The sequence below is a fragment of the Callorhinus ursinus genome, unplaced genomic scaffold, assembly GCF_003265705.2.
Source record: "Callorhinus ursinus isolate GAN/ISIS: 27379988/994484 unplaced genomic scaffold, GSC_fseal_2.0 scaffold12, whole genome shotgun sequence".
Lineage (NCBI taxonomy): Eukaryota > Metazoa > Chordata > Mammalia > Carnivora > Otariidae > Callorhinus > Callorhinus ursinus.
Window position 1 is genome coordinate 1,090,112 of NW_027397074.1, and position 20,008 is coordinate 1,110,119.

Here is a 20,008-nt window from a genome sequence, read left to right on the forward strand (position 1 = left end):
GGGAAAAAGCCTCACCAACAATAGTGTCATTCGAGAAATTACCTGAATTAGAGCCATTGTCTGGATTTAGGTAAGAAGTAGATTTTATAAAAACAATTAAATGAGTAATTCAATGCCGTGGCCACCTGGATGGCAGGGACGAAAGGCAGGTCCCGAATACATGCGCGCGCCCAGGGAGCCGAGCGAGCAGCAGTTTCCTGGCTTCGCGTGGACACCTTCGAGATGTCGCGTCTAGCCCAAGCTCAGTGATACCGGATTCCCTTCCTTCCCGGCAACAAACCTGACAGGTCGACCCTCTTTCTAAAGGGTTAACCCGCCTCCCCCCCCCCCCCCCACCGGGTGCCCGGGGCGGGAGTCTGTGGCCCCGGGTACCCTTCCGTGACTCACTCCTTGCAAATGTAAACGCCCGAGCGCGCGGTAGGTCCCGCCGGGCCCCCCTCGCGCCGCGATCCCCACACCTACCTCCGCGACCAGCCCAGACGCCGCCCGCCCCCCGCGCGCCGCCCGCGCCGCGCACCCGGGGGCGGCCCCGCAGCCCAGCCGGCACCCGGGAGAGCCCGAAGCCCGCGGCGACCGCAGGCGCGGCCTTAAAACAAAAGAGGCGCCCCGGGAGGGTGGGACCCGGACCTCACCCCCTCCTCGCCCCGCGGTGGCCGCCCGCCCCCTCAGCCCCTGCTCTCCGTGTGCGCATGAGCGGAGGCGCCTCCCCCGGTTCCTCCCAAGGCTAAACTTTCTAATTCCCTTCTTTGGGCTCCGGGCTGCCGGCGGCGGGGAGAGCGCTCGCACCGCTCGGTGAGGAGGACAAAGTGGCTGCGCGATTTTTTCCCCCTCCCGACCCTCCAACTCCCCGCTTCCGTGGGAGCGGCAGGAAATGGAAGGGCCCCTCTCTTCTCTATGAACATTTGCTTTTTTTTTTTCTCTACTTCTCCAGAAAGGAAGACGGGGGAAAAAAGGGCAGGCGGCTCGGCGGGTGCGTGCTCCCCTCCTCTGCAGGGACTGTCCCTCGGCTACAGGGTCTGGCCATGGGGCTGCTCCAGGTGTTCGCTTTCATTTTCTTAGGTAATTCCGCGGACGCGAGGGGGGGGGGAGGGTGGTGGAGGGTGGGAGGAGGAGTGGGCTTGGATGGGGAAGAGCGCGAAGGCTTTTGACCCGGCTTCGAGGGAGCCCGGAGGATCCGGAGAGGGACTGGGGTGGGAATCGTGCCCTGGGATTAAACGCCAGCGCCCTCGGTGGCGGCTGGGGAGTGCGCGCGAGGATCGCCGCGGACCCGCAACCCGGGGGCTCTGTACCCAGAACTGGGGATCCCCGGCCCCTGCTCCGGGCTTTGCACCTTCGGCCGGTTCACTGTGGGTCTCTCCACTGCAGGGGGACAGGTTTCCTGGGGTGGGCTGGGGGCTTGCCGCAGAGGGCTCCCCTGGAGCCCATTTCCCAGCGAAGTGTTCTAGCTGAGCGCAGGCTTAGTCCTGGGAACAGATTGGAGCCATGTGGCTTCAATTAACCATCGCTGTTTGCCCCCGGATGGCGCCAGAAACAGCTGGACCGGGTGCTTCCCTGGAATGACGAAGCGTTGAAGCCACTCCAAAGCCGCAGGGACTTGTCCACTCTCCCCTTGCTTGGGAAAGCGGCGCCCCCTGCGACTCCTGCTGCCTCGCCCCCAGAGAAGCGCCCGGGACCTCCGAGCGTGCACGCACACACACTCGCAGCCCCACACTCACACATTTCCACTCGCGCGCACACACAGGGTTTCACACTGAGGATGCACAGGCTGCCGCGTGCACGGAGGTTCATACACTCACCACCTACCGGCGTGCGCATGGGTGTTCAGGTCCACGCACAGGCACATGGAAGTGGCTAGTCTGCACATCTACCTTTTGAGGCTGGAGCTGCTTCCCCAAGGCAGATCTGGGTGGGCTTGAGTGTCTATGGGTCTCGCTGGAATGATGTTCTGGGCTGCCGGACCAGCGTGATCTCGTGTCTCTCTCCGAACCCTCTTCACGGCCCGGCCTCTCCCTTCGCTCATCTTTCCACTGTGCCTCTTTTCTGTGCGTTCTGCTTTCTTCTGAACCTACTCTGTTCCCGACCCTGCTTGTTTTCCTTTTGCTTGGGCTCGCTCCCTGCTTGTGCCCTCCTCCCCACCTCCCCGGTCGCCTGCCCTTTCCACAGCCCTGTGCGGAGCCCAAGTGTGCGCCCAAGAGCCCGAATTCAGCTACGGCTGCGCGGAGGGCAGCTGCTACCCCGCCACGGGCGACCTTCTCATCGGCCGGGCACAGAAGCTCTCGGTGACCTCGACGTGCGGGCTGCACAAGCCGGAGCCGTACTGTATTGTCAGCCACCTCCAGGTGAGGGCGGAGATCCCAGCTCCCGGCTCTGCGCGCGCCTCCTCCGGTCCAGACCTAGGGGCGAGGCCCTGGAGACTCCACATCCTGCCAGCGATAGGAAGCGCGGCCGGTCGGGGAGTCCCGGGATTGGACTGATTGCTCACCCTTTTTTGCTCCATCTCCGTTTGCACAGTTGTATCCGCCAAACATTTCCTGCCTCCTCCACCGCCGGCACAGTCCGTATGGAAAGGCAGGGCTGCGGGCCGACCTGGTCCCTGCCCCGGATCCTAACCCGGAGCCTTCAAAAGTCCCGAGTGTTTTAGGTTTTGTTTTTATTTTAAGTCTGTCCTCCTTGGAAATGTGTATAAAAGATAGTTTATCCTCTTTTTCTTAGACTGAGTAGTGATCTTGGGTTTTTCCTGTTTCACTTGGATAAAGGGTATGGCTGCACTGACAGATACCTTGCAAGGTCGCTGTAATCACTGAACCTGATTTTCTCTCCTGTGGTGCTGTTCCCCATCTACCTCCATTAGATACTTTTTTCAAAATGCCCTGGTTGCCATGGTACCCTGATAGAGAAGGACCAAAATGAAATTTCAGGGTGCTGCTTCTAACAGTGGGCCAGGATCTTAGATTTCAAAGGTCACGTTTTTACAAAGTCAAAACTAATTTTGGGGGCGTCTGGGTGGCTCAGCAACTGCCTTCGGCTCAGGTCATGATCCTGGAGTCCTCTGATTGAGCCCGGCGCCAGGCTCCCTGCTCGGTGGGGAACCTGCTTCTCCTTCTCCCTCTGCCTGCTGCTCCCCCTGTTTGTGCACGCTCTCTCTCTCTGTCAAATAAATAAAATCTTTAAAAAACAAAAAAACTAATTTTTATTTTATTTTTAAAATATTGTATTTATTTTTCAGAGAGAGGGTACAAGCAGGGTGAGTGGTAGGCAGAGCAGGCAGAGGGAGAAGCAGGCTCCCCACTGAGCAAGGAGCTCCATGTGGGGCCCAGGACCCCCAGGATCATGACTTGAGCCCAAGACAGACTCTTAACCTGACTGAGCCACCCAGGTGTCCTAAAACTATTTTTTTAAAAAAGACCGAAACCAACTACCTACCTAGAATCAGAAGCCTTTTGCTTGATTTTTTTTTTTTTTCCTTAAGTACACTGATATTTCTGACCTCTAAAGCAAGCAAAAGGCATTTAGGGCCAGAGCCAGCTGCTTCCATTTTGGTCCCTTCACTTATCTGTATACCTGCCCTTTGGGAGGAGGTCTATGCTGTGCAGTTTGCACGGCGGAGGCCTTAAAATGGATTCACTTTTACAAAGCCAAGAGAGCACCCATCCTGGAGACCTGATAAATTAAACCAAAGGAATGTGGTAAAGTGGATTCTGCTCATTTGCTTCCAGGTTTATACAGAGATGTCTAGACTGCTTCCTCCTGATTAGAAGGGTGGCTGTAATTAAACTTTTTTAAGTTCTGGTAATTGTTCTTCAGTATTAGTTTCCTTGACTACAAGTTAAATGAAGGCAGTCGATGGTAACTTTTCTAATATTAGCATGTAAATTTTACTTTAAATATTGTGTTAACATTTACCTCGGAGGCGAGGACATCCTGTAAATGAATCACTAGATTCTGAAACCGGCTTTGACCAGAATGAGAATTGAATTGTCTTCAAAGCCAAGTCGAGGCAAACTCTCTGGTTTACATGATTAGCGATGAAAGTATGGAGTGCTCTTTACAGATATCAGAGCCTAAAGAAAGGGACTGGGTGTGCGCTTTTCTCAAACATTTAATGGGTCTGAAAATTGAGGCAAGAATCTTAAGTATTTTGTCTAGGGTCCCACTGCATTCCTGACTTCTGTTCTCTCTCTTTTTCTTAGTATATTTTGCTAGTCCCTAAATCCTTTTGAGAGGAAGGGGATACGTAATAGCTAAATAAATACAAACATAGGAGTACAGCCTGTTGGCACTGTCCTTATCAGAATATTACCCCTGTTTAAATGTTGTTCGACGTATGTGGATGTCTACAGAAGCCATCTCAGCTTCATTAGAGTCTGTGTTGGCGTTCTTTGAGTTGGTCTCAGTATACAGTGCTTTCAACAAAGCAGCACAGCCTGGTACCCACTTCCCAGATATTCTGTGCGGTTTCTAGGTTAGCCTGCAAGCTGCCACCATGAATTCACTGCTTGGGCAGAGCAAAAGCTGAGAAAACTGGTTCTGTATTTCCCAAAGCTGCTTAAATACATCTGCCTAATACTTGGCCTCTGTCTTGTGAGGTTTTAGAAAATCAGGGTGAATGAATATTTTTTGCTTTCATTTTTCAGTTTGCTTTATGTCAGCAAAAATTCTCTAATACCCCTTCTGCATTTTACTGGAAGAGTAAGCTTCTCTAGCTATTCATTGAGATGAAAGCTTATGCCTAGAAATTTCATTTTGATTAAATTAATAGTTTGTGGAAACAATGCCGCCTTTTACTTTTGACCTTGAATTTACAAGAGTGGAAGAAATTTTCAGGAGTAATTCATATCCCATAAGTTAAAAAGCAGAAAGCATATTATGTGTCACGTAAGTAATTTTGGCACATGCATTTTTCTTGAAGCAAGTAGGTTTGATTTCTGTACTGTGGGCTTAATTTTTGGTGTGTGCATGTGTGTGTGTGTGATTGCTTCCTAGACTCATGAAACTAACTTTCCTTTCAGGAGGACAAAAAATGCTTCATCTGCAATTCACAAGATCCTTATCATGAGACCCTCAATCCTGACAGTCATCTCATTGAAAATGTGGTCACTACATTTGCTCCAAACCGCCTTAAGATTTGGTGGCAATCCGAAAATGGTATGTGGTTGGTGTGGGAACAAGTTCCACGGTGTGTGATTGGTCACCTGGAAGTTTATAGACTCCTGGGTATTTGTAGTCTTGATTGGTTTCTCTGCCCTGTAATTATGGCCTTTGGCAGATTTACTGCCTAGCACTAACTTTTCTTGGTAAAATCTGATCTTTTTTCCAGAAGCATGCACTTTCCATAAGAAAGCAGTCTTTGATGCTAGACCAAAGGGATATTTCGTAGTCCTCATCCTGAGGGGAGTCTGCCGGGATGGGCTATATCTGTTGGGGGTGTGGGAAGGCCCTGCACAGCCCTGAATCTTCCACAAAATAGAACATCTTTCATTTTGATCAACCCCAAAGGAAAGGGCAGAATTTTCTAAAGAAAATTCAGTAATAGTACTATGAATCAGCACTAGATATTAATTTTTCAAAGACTCTGTCAACCTAGATATGACCCCAACTCAGTTTCTCTAGTGAGTATGTGAACCCAGCCGCTTTTTCCTTTCTTTGCCTTGGGGTTTGGGTTTAGTAAAGTCATCAAATTCGATGTTACTTCACTGGGAAACTAAGCCCCAATTAGTTTGGCATTTGTTTCAAACTTGAATGCTGAACTTTGGGAAATAAAGGTAGAGTTCTTGTGTCTCTTTTTTTTTTTAATGAAAATTTTTTTAAAGATTTTATTTATTTAATTGACAGAGAGAGAGAGAGAGAACACAAGCGGGGGGAGTGGGAGAGGGAGAAGCAGGCTTCCCGCTGAGCAGGGAGCCCCATGCGGGGCTTGATCCCAGGACCCTGGGATCATGACCTGAGCTGAAGGCAGTTGCTTAACCAACTGAGCCACCCAGGCACCCCGAGTTCTTGTGTCTCTTAATTAACAAGGTACCATTAGATGTTCCAAAAAGTTATGAGAATTCTGGCTCTCAAAGAAGTGAACCTAGGCTTGGCCATAGAGAGCATGGATTCGACTAGATCTATCTATTACATGTGCCCTGTCCCTGGGAAGCTTTCAGAGGCTTGCTGTCATTTAACAATCTATAAAGAGGAACTCCCTTACTAGACTTCCTTGTCATTGGCTATGAAATTATACTTACTTTCCAGAAGACTGTTGGTTTCCGGGGAAGGGTTGGTTGATTTTTCACTGGTCAGCCTTGGGACTGCATTGTTTACCAGATTGAGACAGACTGGTCCTCAAAAAAGCATGTGGCCATTAGAGCCTTATCAATTCTTATAGGAGGTTATCTTGGCTGATAGTTAAGTGTGAAAGAGAGGTTTCTGTAAGTCTGTACTCAAATCCCAAAGGACTTCTGAAATAGCATAGAGCTGCTTACAAACAGGAGCATGTCCCGACTGCCCACATTCTTCCAGTGACATGAAAAGACCATTAGAAGGACGCCTCAACTTTAGTATCAAGTTGATAGACAGTAAAATCGTTCATCATGTGCTGTAGTTCCAGCGGAGGGTTTTTCTTGGTCACATCAGGAGTTCATCAATTTCTGCAACTTTGAATTTGTGGGGCAAGAGAGGCCAAATGCCAGAAAGACGGATTTTCAAGTAGAGGGGCTTGCATTCTCTGTCACGAGAGATTAGATGAGGTTAGGCTGAAGCCTCGTCTTCAGAAAGTCAGACTGATGGTTACTGCCCCATCCTCTCCTTGGTGTCCAATAGCTCATCATTAAAGACATTCTCTATGGATGTGATGTTATCCATTTTCCGTGGGTTTCGTCTAAGTTGAGCTTTAGATGGCGGCATTAAATTATCGGTGTTCACAATGTTTATAGCAGCAATGTCCACAATAGCCAAACTGTGGAAAGAGCCAAGATGTCCATCGACAGATGAATGGATAAAGAAGATGTGGTATATGTACACAATGGAATATTATGCAGCCATCAACAGGAATGAAATCTTGCCATGTGCAACAATGTGGATGGAACTGGAGGGTATTATGCTGAGTAAAATAAGTCAGAGAAAGACATGTATCATATGACCTCACTGATATGAGGAATTCTTAATCTCAGGAAACAAACTGAGGGTTGCTGGAGTGGTGGGGGGTGGGAGGGGTGGGGTGGCTGGGTGATAGACATTGGGGAGGGTTATGTGCTATGGTGAGCGCTGTGAATTGTGCAAGACTGTTGAATCACAAATCTGTACCTCTGAAACAAATAATGCAATATATGTTAAGAAAAAAAAAAGAAGAAGATAGCAGGAGGGGAAAAATGAAGGGAAGTAAGTCGGAGGGGGAGACGAACCATGAGAGACGATGGACTCTGAAAAACAAACTGAGGGTTCTAGAGGGGAGGGGGGTGGGGGGATGGGTTAGCCTGGTGATGGGTATTAAGGAGGGTACATTCTGCGTGGAGCACTGGGTGTTATGCACAAACAGTGAATCATGGAACACTACATCAAAAACTAATGATGTAATATATGGTGATTAACATAACAATAAAAAATTATCAGTGTTCAGGCATCGAAATGGGCTTGGAGGGTGCAGCTACTTTTCACTTACCCTTCCTAATGATCTATCCTTAGGTCTGACAGAAATCAAATATGCCGTAAAAGAATCATCTTGTTTCTTTTCTCTGTGGCTTTTTCTTCCCTTATTAAAAAAAAAAAAAAAAAAACTCTGTAATGCCTTATCAGGTTCCAAATCTAAAATGGAATGTGCTTTTAGGGCGCACGTTGCAGCCTATGTTCTTATGTTACAGAAAGGGTACTGGTCTTGTTTGTACTTTACGTTATTTTGTTATCCTTCATTTTGAACAAACATTGTAGGCTTTTAAAAAGCCTGGGAGAGAAGAGACACATGGTGGCTGAGCTAGCATTTCACTCTGAAATGTCCAGAGTCGGTTTATAATATGCTCTTTTTAATAAGTTAGATAAGGTTGGTTAGTGTGATTATAATGTTTTTCTTTAACATTCCAACTAACTCATATCCGTTTCAGTGACCACCCCCCACCCCCTACAATTGGCTTGGCGGTTTTCCAGTGGGAGAGTTTATTTCAAAAGTCCTACTGATTTCCTGAAAATACACCAGCCCGTGACATGATTCATTCTGACACATTCCTGTCTTCCTGCCTTTAAGACTTCTTTTGCTCTAGAAGGTGGACCCCCAGAGCTCTCTCGAGCCCAGGATACAGGGAAGGGTCTCCTTTAGCAAACAGGCAGGCTAGAGGGCTCAAGATATTGGAGGGGAGGGAGGTACTTTCCATCTCTGGAATTCCAGTGGCCTTTTTAGTGTGTTAACGTAGGACTGACCGACCCTCGGGGCATGGTGCAAGTGCCCATTTCTTTGTTCAGGCTTCCCCCTGAAAGGGAAGATGTTAGGGTTAGGGTTAGTTAGTATTTGTTCTGGGCCAGTTTATTTATTTGACCCATTCTTTGTCTCTGGCATTGTTTTTCCGTTGTGGTGATGCATCCAAAGGCTTCCCCATCAGGGACAGGTCTTTCTAAACGGGAGCATAACTAACATGAGTGGTAGATTCTTATTTATTTTCTTTGCTGCTGCATTAAAAAAAGGAATACTTGTGATTTGCCTGGGGGAGGATTAGGTCCCCTGCTTTAGGCTGCAAGCTGAACCCCTACTGTGCCCAGGAAGTGACCCCATCCTTCCTCTCAGAGAGTCGCTCGGTTTAGGGGATTGGGAAGATGTTTAACTTTCTCCTAAGCCAAAGCTGCCTTTTTTTTTTTAAGGTTTTATTTATTTATTTGACAGAAACACAGCTAGAGAGGGAACACAAGCCGGGGGAGTGGGAGAGGGAGAAGCAGGCTTCCCGCTGAGCAGGGAGCCCAGCGCGGGGCTCAATCCAGGACCCTGGGATCATGACCTGAGCCAAAGGCAGACACTTAATGACTGAGCCACCCAGGCGCCCCCAAAAGCTGCCTTTCTTGACAGCCCTAGAGGCATTTTGCCAGAGGCCTTTTCCACTGAGCAGATTCAATATGTCGAACTCCCGGAACGATTTGTGGAAAACTGGAGAATCCTTCTGATTTGTGCCTTACCTCCTACCCCGAGGCAGGTTTCTTGTCTTCAGCTTCACTTTCAGATAGAATGCAAGGAGGATTTCTTTTTTTTTTTTTAATTTTTTATTGTTATGTTAATCACCATACATTACATCATTAGTTCTTTTTTTTTTTTTTAAAGATTTTATTTATTTATTCGGAAGAGACAGAGAGAGACAGGCAGAGGGAGAAGCAGGCTCCCCGCTGAGCAGGGAGCCTGATGCGGGACTTGATCCCAGGCCCCTGGGATCATGACCTGCGCCGAAGGCAGACGCTTAACGACTGAGCCACCCAGGCGCCCACATCATTAGTTCTTGAGGTAGTGTTCCATGATTCATTGTTTGTGCATAACACCCAGGCAAGGAGGATTTCTATGAGGGGCACAAAGAGAATTTAAGACAACAGTCCCAACTCTTCACAGATGGTCCTGTTTACCTATTTCCTTTCTTATTTCTAAAAAATCTCCTATAGGCGTGGAAAATGTAACGATCCAACTGGATTTGGAAGCAGAATTCCATTTTACTCATCTCATAATGACTTTCAAGGTAAGGAATTCGTCATTTTTCTCACAAATGACACGTTGAAAGCGCTGTGTCATTCCCTTTTCGGTATGGATGTCTGTTGTGTGTTGGCCTAAATGGGAACTTAAATATTCTTGTTGCCATAAATTGGGATCATCGAGCAGCTTTTAAAGATGGGCATGAATAACTATGTTTAACAAATACTCTATCTTCATGGCAAGTAGAGAGCGAGCCTCTATTCTAAGGTAATTCAACTGTAAACTTTTAATTAGATGTCTTTTTATTTCCCCACGGAGAGAGGCAGCTTTGACTCTCTCCCAAACCACAATAAAACATCTGGAGAGTAAATCCCTGATCCCTTGTGTTGATGTTTTAATGCTGAGCTTGGTAACTGCAAAGGAAGTGTATTATCTTTGATTTTCAAGGGTTTGCAAAATTTGTGGGAAAAGTTTTGCGGTTCCTTAGGAAATGCGTATGCCTTCTTAAATGTGGATTTTCTCATCCTTTTTCTTTTAGAGATGTAAAATGACTCCAGGGCTAGGGAATTTCTCTGGACAAAGTCCCTTTGTTTCCTCATAAGCAGCTGCCTGGAAATGACAGACTTTGCATGGCTTAAAGTACACATTGATGCACATAAAACCCATAATTTACCTCTTGCTTCTCAGATTAAAATCGCTTTGGGTAGTTTTTGGTTGGAGTTGGGGGCCTTAGCTGCACCCTCTCAGGTTAGGAAGAGGTGCCAGGGAGAGATTGACCGATGTGTGCAGGTAGCCGAGAAAGTCTTATCATGCCCGGAACCAAAGCCTAGGAGGCCAAGGAGCATGGAGGTCAGAACATGACTAGGAGGGATGGTGGACTGCTGGCTCCCAGGCCTGAGCCCCTACCCCCCACCAACCCTCCCCACCCCCCACTCCAGAGGTGCTGTTGCTGCTAGAGAGGAAGGCTTCCACTGTGACACCTGATACGGCGGGGAGGCAGGGGCTTTTACTAAGCAACTCAACACTGTGCCTTCTCCCTTCATTAACCGCGGCCAAGCTCAGCCTGGCCATTAGAAGTGAAACTCAGCCATGCACGAGGATGTTGCCTTCCTGTTATGTGATGCCTAAAAATAGACAAAAATATCATTATTCATGTCGATGGCCCTATCTTTTACTTTGGAAAGGGCATCTGTGTGCCTACATGGGTCATTCTGAGTTTGCGTACACCCAGAGGTCCTTTGGGTACATATTCTGTAGTTAAATACTCATTCAAGTGAGTACCGTGGGCCAAAGGTGAAACTGCACACAAGTGTGGAAGGTCAAAGAGGCAGTGACCGAACAGAGAAGGAATGGTACAGGATGGGTACAGGCAGTCGGCCTGTGGTTGGTGAGAGAGACCTCATCCTGCAGGTTCTAGCTCCCATGGGAAAAGCAGTATCTATGGGGTTGGGCAGGCTTGGGTATAAACCCCCACTCTGCCCCCTCTTGGCACGTGTGGCCAGAGCCTCGGCTTCTCCGTGGGAAGGAGGAGTGAGAGCACCTGCATTCTAGGGCTGTGCGGCCTCGTCCTCTGCTGCGGGGTAGGCATCGTCTTGCTACCTGGCATCTAATGGGAATGCGATCATTTTTATATACGCTGATGCTTGGCAGGTAGTGATTGCTCTACAAATATTTACTGACTGAATAAGTGTATCAAGGAATTCAGCCATCTTCTGTCTGTAAGAAACTGCCCTAGGCCTTGCGGGAGATTTTAAAGATACCGCGGTTGCTTTTCTCCGGGACCTTTCCATCTATACTAGGGGTGTGGAGGAAACACAGACTTGCAAATAAGTTCTGTCACAGAGGGTGCTGAGTGCTCAGCAGAAGGTCGGACAGTGCACATTCTGAGTACGGAGGAGGGCGAGAGTAGTCTTAGCCTGGGCCGAAGGAGGAAGCTTCGTGAAGAGATATCTGGGGCTGCATTTGACCAGGGCCGGGAACGGTGAGCAGAATCTCTGTGGGAGGAGGTGCAAGAAAAGCCATTCTTGGCAGAGGACACCGTCTGAGAACAAGGCACTGGTGGGGGACAGTTCAGGCAGGGTTTGCCTCAAGCATGGGGCCGTGAGGGGCAGAGGGAGGGAAGATGACAGTCAGGAGGACCGGGACTCCTGGCCGAGGGGTGCAAACTGTATAGGAAATGGGGAGCCGTTGACAGGGAAATGAGACTATTTCAGGAAGGTCGCCGAGAGGCAACAGAGGAGGGCCCGGGACAGTGAGAACCGAGGGCTCGTGGGGAGGCCCCCGTTGAGGCCTGTGTTAATGGGGGGCTCACCTAGGAGACTACTGGTATGCATGCAGAGACGGGCCTGACTCTGGCGCGGGAGGGAGCTGCCCCTGCCTTCCAGGGAGTCCTAGATGCATTGCCAGCAAAGCTTTTTCAAATCACACATGTCCCCTTGCTGCTGTACTCTTAGCCTCCACTGCTACTGCCTTTGAGAATCAGCACTCACTTTCTATGCGAGGCCTCGGCTGGACCCTTTGTAATCAGAGGTTCAGCTGTGAATCGGAGAAGGCTGAGAAGCAGAACGACAGAAGGGAGGGCGAGAGGGATGAAGCAAAGATCTTTTGGCGGTCTGAGCTGAGTAAGCAGGAGCGCGGCATTTGGGCGACAGGACCGCGGACAGGAGCGGACGGTGGTGAAGAACACGTGTTTGCCGTGGAGATAGCTGCTTGCTAAGGGGAGTGGGTTTTCGTGGGCCAGTGAAACTCCTGTAACCTATACACGGTGTGTTTTGGTCGATAGCCAGGTGTTTCCAAAATCGTGGCTCTTTTATGGCGTAGAAATTCAGAGGTGGCCGCGCCGTGGTGTGAGCCCTGGGCAGGTTGTTGAGTAAGCAGAGTGTGGAAGGGCCTCCATTCTGAACATACCAGTATTGTCCTGGGTTCCAGCAGCCTCCTAACTCCACAGGAAATTGGAGAACTCTGTCAGTGGCCCTTTGGGACTCAGAAGCTTCCAGAAAGGAGGGAGAAAGGAGCACAGCCAGCACTGGCTATCAGGCGTTTCCTCTCTGCTCCCCTGTGACACAGAGACATCAGGCTGCCCTGTCCCTAGAGGTCACCACCCAGGAGGCAGGTCTCCTGGGGAGCTTGTCTTGGCTGACGTAGTTATTGGGGTTTCCCCCCCTTACTTTAAAATCCTTCATCACATACTCTTGAGTTTAATAAAGTACAATTTTCTTATATTCCTGAATAGGTAAAAAGTAAAAACCCAAGCAACTAGTAAGTGAATAAGTCAAAGAATCTGTCAAAATGTGACCTTCCGTTTTCTGATCCTTGTCTCCTTTGATCCGTGCAGAAGACCATCAGGATTATTAAGGAAGACAGAAGGAGGTCTGGGAATGCACTAGTCTCACCATTAGTGGTCACCCAGATTTCTCCCAAGCATTGGTTTTAATTCAGAAGGGAGGGTCCGTTCAGGTTCTGTTGGCTGGGCTGGCTCCATTGTCCTCTTGTTCTCCCTGCAATGGAACGTGCCTTCCACTTCCCAAACGCCCGTACCCCCTCCTCGGGCACGGAGGCCTGGGCCCCCTGGTAGAGCTCATCCTGCTTTGTCTCTTCTTTCCAGTGCACCCTGCCCACCACACCCTCCCAAATCTCTGTCCTGCCTCAGTTTCCAGGAATCTGGCCTTTGTACTCCATCGTCTGTGACATCCCTTTGTTGGTCTGCTATGACGCCATCAGCCAGTGAGGCAGAAGGATGGGTTTGGCCCTCATTCAGCCTGGATTTGAATCTAAGCTCTGCCTCTCTAGCAAGTCAGGGAATGTGTCTGAGCCTCAAGTTCCCACGTGTAAGAAGAGTGTGTCGTGAGGGTGTGTTAGTTTCCTGGGGCTGCCATAATGAGGTACCCCACACTGGGGGGCTTAAACCACAGAGGTGTGTTGTCTCACAGCTCTGGAGGCTTGACGTGCGAGATTGAAGTATGGGCCGAGTTGGCTTCTCCTGTGGCCTCTCTGTTTCCTTTGGAGACGGCGGTCTTTCCTCTCTCTTCTCTTGGTCTTCCCTTGGACATGCCCGTACCCTAGTTGTTGCTGCTTATAAAGAATGCCAGTCCAGGCGATTAGGCCACTGTAAGACCGCTTTCTTTAATTACCCACATAAATACCTGATCTCCAAATACAGTCACGTTCCGCGGGATGAGGGCTTAGGTCTTCAAATTAAGAATTTGAGGAGGACGCGATTCGGCCCGTAACAGGAGGTTAGGAAATGATGAATTAAAGTGCCTGGCACCACTCTCTTTGCTTCTTTGGCTAGCCCTGTGTTGATGCATTTTCTGGAACAATGACTTCGGCTCTTTTATCTTGCCCTTTGCTTTTCGGAAGGAAATCCTACCTTTGGAGGTTTCAAATATCGTATGCCAACAGTGATTCCCAAATCCACGGTTCAGGCTCCGTTGGCGCAGCTGGGTGCCAGACCACTGTTTCTGGTTGTCCAGTGGGTGTCCCCTTGTGGATGCCTCATGTGTTATTAGTCCAAAACCAAACACCTTCCTTCTCTTCTGTGGCTTTGCTTTTAGCACGGTTGCCCCCCACTATCCAAGCTCAAGTGCCCGTGTTTTTCTCCTTCCCTCCCTTTCCACTGAAGCCTAACAGATCACCAAGTGCAATTCAATATATTTTACTAAATTCATTAAGTTTTCAGAGCAATTGCATCCTTTCTCTCCGACCATACCGTAATGCTTGAGTTAGGACCTTCATCTTTTTTTCTCTCGGTTTGCTTGTCACTTGATTTTTTTTCTTTTCTTTTTTTTTAAAGATTTTATTTATTTGACAGAGAGAGAGAGAGACTGCGAGAGAGGGAACACAAGCAGGGGGAGGGGGAGAGGGAGAAGCAGGCCCCCCGCAGAGCAGGGAGCCTGATGCGGGGCTCGATCCCAGGACTCTGGGACCATGACCTGAGCCGAAGGCAGACGCTTAATGACTGAGCCACCCAAGCACCTCTGTCACTTGGGTTTTTTTTTTGCTTATTGTTTTTTCCATGTCCAATAACAGTGCCCCAGGATTATTTTTATAAAGTGCAATCTGATCATTTCATTCTGTCCACTTAAGTCTTTTGGTGTTACCCTTTTGTGGCATAAAAATAAAGGAAACCCCTTTGCATGGCCAACAAATTCCTTCCTCCCCTGCCCTAGTCAACCTCTTCTGCCTCCTGCAGCCACCTCCACCCACCGCCTAGAAGACCCCTACCCTTTTAGGATCCAGTTCAAGGCCATCTTGTCTCTGAAGCATTCCCTAGCTTGTGTGTGTGTGTGTGTGTGTGTGTGTGTGTGTGTGGTAAAATATACATAACACAAAATTTGCCATTTTAACCCTTTTTAAATATACAATTCAGTAGCATTAGGTGTCTTCACAATGTTGCACAACCATCACTACTATCTATTTCCAGAGCTTTTTCATCACCCCAAATATAAACTCTACCCATGAAGCATTAACTCCTCATTGCCCCCTCCCCCTAGCCCCTGGAAACCTCTAATTTACTTTCTGTCTCTGTGTACTTGCCTATTCAAGACATTTCCTATCAGTGGAATCCTACAATATCTGCCCTTTTGTGTCTGGCTTCTTTCACTGAGTAGAAGATTTTCAGGGTTTATCCATGATGTAGGAAGTATCTGAGTTTCTTCTTTATGGCTGAGTAATATTCTGTTGTATGTATATACCGTGTTTGGTTTAACCGTTCGTCTTTGATAGATGCTTGGGTGGTTTCTGCCTTTTGGCCATTGTGAACTGTGCCGCTGTGAACATTCACGTTAGAGCACCTGTCTGAGTCCCTGCTTTCCGTTCTCTGGGGAGTGGGGTAGCTAGGAGTGGAATCGTAGGATTCCGCAGCTTCTCGAGTTAGCCATTCCTTCCTCTCGCTATCCCAGAGCACACTGTAGGAGACTCTGCTGTGGTGTTCTGCATCCTACATGATTTCTGTCTGTGCTTCCTGGGGCTGTCTGCAGCCTGCAGACCGCTGTCTGTACCGAGCACGATCAGCACACAGCTGCCAAATGATTACACGAATGAATGACAAACAAGCAGGCAACCTAACCAGTCCTATTATGGATGGTGACTGACTCTACCAAAGAGTGTTTCCTGTGAAGTCCTGCTTATAATTAGCTTCTAAAGAGAAACAGCTTACTGATCTCTGCTGGGGTGGGAGAAAGTGCAACACTGCGAGGCTAGACGCTTGCCTGTAAGCGGAGGCTCCGTGCAATAGCCGGAAGTATTTGAAATCCAGCCACAGTCCGCAGCACCAACCACCTGCCAGCAGGGCTTGTGGCACATGGCTGAGTGATGTGTTCGTCTGAGATTAAAAGAAAAAAATACAGATCACCAATAAAAAACATCCAACGAGCCTTTTCTACCCTGCCTTTAGACATTCCGTCCGGCCGCTATGCTGATAGAACGATCGTCTGACTTCGGGAAAACCTGGGGCGTGTACCGATACTTTGCCTATGACTGCGAGAGCTCGTTTCCAGGCATTTCTGCTGGTCCCATGAAGAAAGTGGATGATATAATCTGTGATTCCCGCTATTCTGACATTGAACCCTCAACGGAAGGAGAGGTTTGTTTGCTTTTCTTGTTTCACATTCTACTTATAAGTCCTTTTTGATCATTGCAAAAATACCCATTACTTTTGTATCTATTTTTAGGTGATATTTCGTGCTTTAGATCCTGCTTTCAGAATAGAAGATCCTTATAGTCCAAGGATACAGAGTAAGCTTGTTTTCGAATAACAGCTTTGATGGAAAACAGCAATCATGGAAGAACTCTTACCCAGAACACTGCTGCCCCAAATCTGAGCTATTCAGTGCTAAATCCATCCTCTTTATTTCCTTTTTTCTCCACAGTACCCAATCAGAGGTCCTTGAAATTGGCAGGAATCAAAGTCCTCCCTGACCGGGAATACATTTTGATTAGAGTAAAAGATTTATGTCATAATACTCAAACAGTTATGCTGGTCATAATACCTTATTTTATTGCTCAGTACAATATATATGTATATAAATATATGTTATATACTATATGTTATACATATATTTATATATAAATATATATTTATATATATTATATATGTATAACATATATATATATAACATATAATTTGTGTATATTATATGACATGTATATATAAATTAGGGTACAGATTAAGCCGTTGTAACAAAGTGTCCCAAAAAATACAGTGGCTCAAATAAAATAGAAGTTTATTTCTCTCTTTTGAAATCATCCAGAGAAGAAAGGTAGCTCAATTGCTACAAGTAGGATTACCAGATAAAATAAAGGCTGACGCCCAGTTAAATCTGAATTGGAGATAAATAGCAAGTTATTTTTTTTAGTATAACTATATCCCATGGAATATTTGTGACCAGTACAAGGATATCCCATGCAATATTTGTGGTTGGTGTGACTATGTCCCATGTAATGTTTGAGACAGACATTACTGAAAAAAATATTGTTTATCTGAATTTCAAATATAACTGAGCAACTTGTATTTTTGTTGCTACATCTGGCAACCCTAGCCATTAGGCCACCCAGGTCCCTTCTGTCTTGTAGTCTTTATCTGCATGGTTGGAGCTGAAGCAACGCTACCATGTCGTTGTCCCAACCTCTGGGTTGGGAGGAAGAGAAGGGCAGGTGACATGGAAGCTGTACGTCCCCTGTGTTCACATCCCACTGGCCAAAATTAATCACATGGCCAACCTCAAGACACACTGAGAAACCTCTAGCTAGGTGGCCGTGTGCCTTCTCACACTCTTGCCTGTTGCTCTTCTTGTCAAAGGAAGAAAAGAAGAGTACTGGGGAGAAATCTGAAGTGTCAGCCATGCTCAATATGCTCAGTCAGATGAGGGTTGTATTCCCATTTAACAGATGAGGAAACTGAGGCTCAGAGAGTTGGAATAATGTGCATAAGGGGACAGTCGTCAGATCCTGAACCCCTATGTTATGGTTCTAAATCTAATTTAGAATCTTTCTAGCATGTAACAGCCATGCCTCAGTTATTACAGAATTACATTTTGATCATCTTGGAAGGCAAAATATGCACTAATTAAAAGAATGAGGTTTGAAGTCTGACAGACCTGGGTTTAAATCCCAGTTCCAGCAGATTATCGTTCTGTGACCTTGGGCAAGTAATCTGCTTAAACCTGTTCTTTTTTGGGGCTCTGCTTTTTTCATCTGTACGTAGAGATAGTAATATTGACTTGAACATCATTATGGAGGGAAAATGAGTTCTAGAAACGACCCTCTGACGTGCCTGACATACAGGAAGTGTTCAGTGAATTGAAGCAGCTGCTGTTCTTGATGTTGCCACGAGCCGTGGCCCGGGTCTTGCCTGGACCTGGTCCCCGTACCTCAGAGAGAGGGGATGAGACTCCCGCTCCTGCTACTAAGGTGTAGTCAGCTGAGCAGAGGCAGGGCTGATTCTTGCTGATTGTTCCCAGCTGCCGGTGGCCCTGTTTGAAACTAAGGCACCATAGACCCTCCCAGCGTGAAGCATGGAAAAGTAAAATGGAAAGCATCCAAGAAATATTGCCAGAAAAGTGATGTTTCCCCACTTAAATTAATTTTACATGCGGCCCAGACTATCTCTGGTCTGTAATTTACTCATTCATTCTATTATAAAACAAATATTGATGGCACATCCAGCCCTGGGCCATTTCTGAGTGCGCGCCCTTCCTGCTCTCAAAATCCAGTTGTGAGAAATGTCCACATCGGCTCCGCAACAGACGCTTCGTGGGGTCCTAAAAGGACTCACGGTCTGCTCCTTCTTGGGTGACATTTGCAGGACTTGGGGAATGTGTTGCCATTATAATTCTCTTATCTTTTTTTGTTAAATGGCCTCAGAAAAATCTTGTCTGTATACAAGAGGCATCCGTTTTAACCGATGATGCTTTTGATTGACTTTGTCCTCTAGAGAACAGCTCAAGTCTCTTTAGTTGTCCCTGGTGTTGAGACCTCGGGGCCTCACTTCAAAAGCGAGGTTTGCCTCACACCAGCAGTCCATGGACAAGGCTTGGTTGTTGGTAACTGTGCTAGGAGAGAGGGGAAGAGTATACTTGCTCTTCTGCGGGCTCCCACAAAGATCAGTTCAAGGGCTCCTAAACACTCCCGCTGCTCTTCCGCTTTGTCATCTGGCTGCTTGTCAGTAGGGGCTTGTGCTCATTCTGTGTGCAGGAGGAAATGTTGGCATTCACAAATTCCATTCAGCTAAGTCGTACCACGCTTTCTCTGTTTAGTCAGGAGCCTGAGTTCAATGCATGGGCTCATGGACTGTCCGTTTCAACCCACAGCTATTTCTATAGTCTTCATTGTAAGCTGTGCATATATTATAAGCTGTTAAAATTGTATTTGGGCTTTGAAAGTTTCTGATGCCTTGGGCCAATACCCTGTCGTCCTGTGTGGCAAATGGGAATGCATCAGCACCGATGAGGGTAAAGCTTAGGAGCAGTTTCAGGCTACACAGGACATGGGAGGGCTGATGGACTAATGAGTCTTTCGGGGTCCACTTCAGCAAGAGCAACTTAGCCAGCGATGGAAACACTGGTGGAGAAGGATGAATGGCTGGCTCTTGGTTTACCAAGTTACTATAGAATATAATTGATGGCCCCACTTCTGTAATAAGCATAGATCCATAGACCCAGGAGAGAGAAGAAAAGATAAGAGAAATTGATCCTTAATAACCTAACTTAATATTTAGGAAAAAACAACTTACCCCTAATACTGAGCTCCTTTATCCTTATGTCACACTATGGATGACAAACTAGGACAAAAAAGTGGGAGACTGTGATGTTGTATCAAAATTTGGTGGAGATCTTCTGTCCCCGGAGAGTGGTTATTCCACAGTGTTCAATCTATTTTAGTAACTTGGATTTCCTCTATACAGTGGGAAATTTCGGATAGTATTTTTTTTCCTCCAAAAATAAACACAAAAATGTTCCATCCTAACTATCTTGTAATAAGAGAATTGGAGTGTGTTGATAAACCCTTTCCCACCTGCATGGAATCCTCTGGTTTTGAGACTGATGCTCATTGCTGTGGGCGCAGGATGATACTGCAATCGTTCAGATTACTGTGTGCTAGAGGATTCTGGCAGCCGTGCAACTGTGTTCTTAAATTTCTCTGCTTTCGTGCTTCTTCCTGAAACAGTCTGATGCTCTTTCTAAACTGGTGAGGAGGGAGCAACTCTTCTCTTTTCTAGACACTGTCCCATTATGCAGAGCTTTACTAGTATGGCCATTGAGACCATACAAGCGGGTAGCCTTAACTTAAGCCATTTTTATTTGTTGTGCCTTTCTATAGAGAGATGTTGTATAATTGCAAATGAAGTCTTACGTGTTTGATCAGACTTTCCTTCCATCT

At 47.2% G+C, this 20,008-nt stretch overlaps 1 protein-coding gene across 1 annotated transcript in view; it reads left to right on the top strand.

Moving 5' to 3' along the window:
• The first annotated feature begins 565 nt into the window (after nt 1–565).
• LAMB1 (laminin subunit beta 1) overlaps nt 566–20,008 on the top strand; it is a 70,524-nt gene continuing 51,081 nt past the window's right edge. Inside the window, exons 1-7 of the mRNA XM_025872668.2 lie at nt 566–792; nt 932–1,059; nt 2,164–2,339; nt 5,010–5,145; nt 9,604–9,677; nt 16,026–16,214; nt 16,303–16,366. Of these exons, the coding sequence (XP_025728453.1) occupies nt 1,023–1,059; nt 2,164–2,339; nt 5,010–5,145; nt 9,604–9,677; nt 16,026–16,214; nt 16,303–16,366 (676 nt within the window). The 5' untranslated portion in view covers nt 566–792; nt 932–1,022. The remainder of the gene's footprint in view (nt 793–931; nt 1,060–2,163; nt 2,340–5,009; nt 5,146–9,603; nt 9,678–16,025; nt 16,215–16,302; nt 16,367–20,008) is intronic.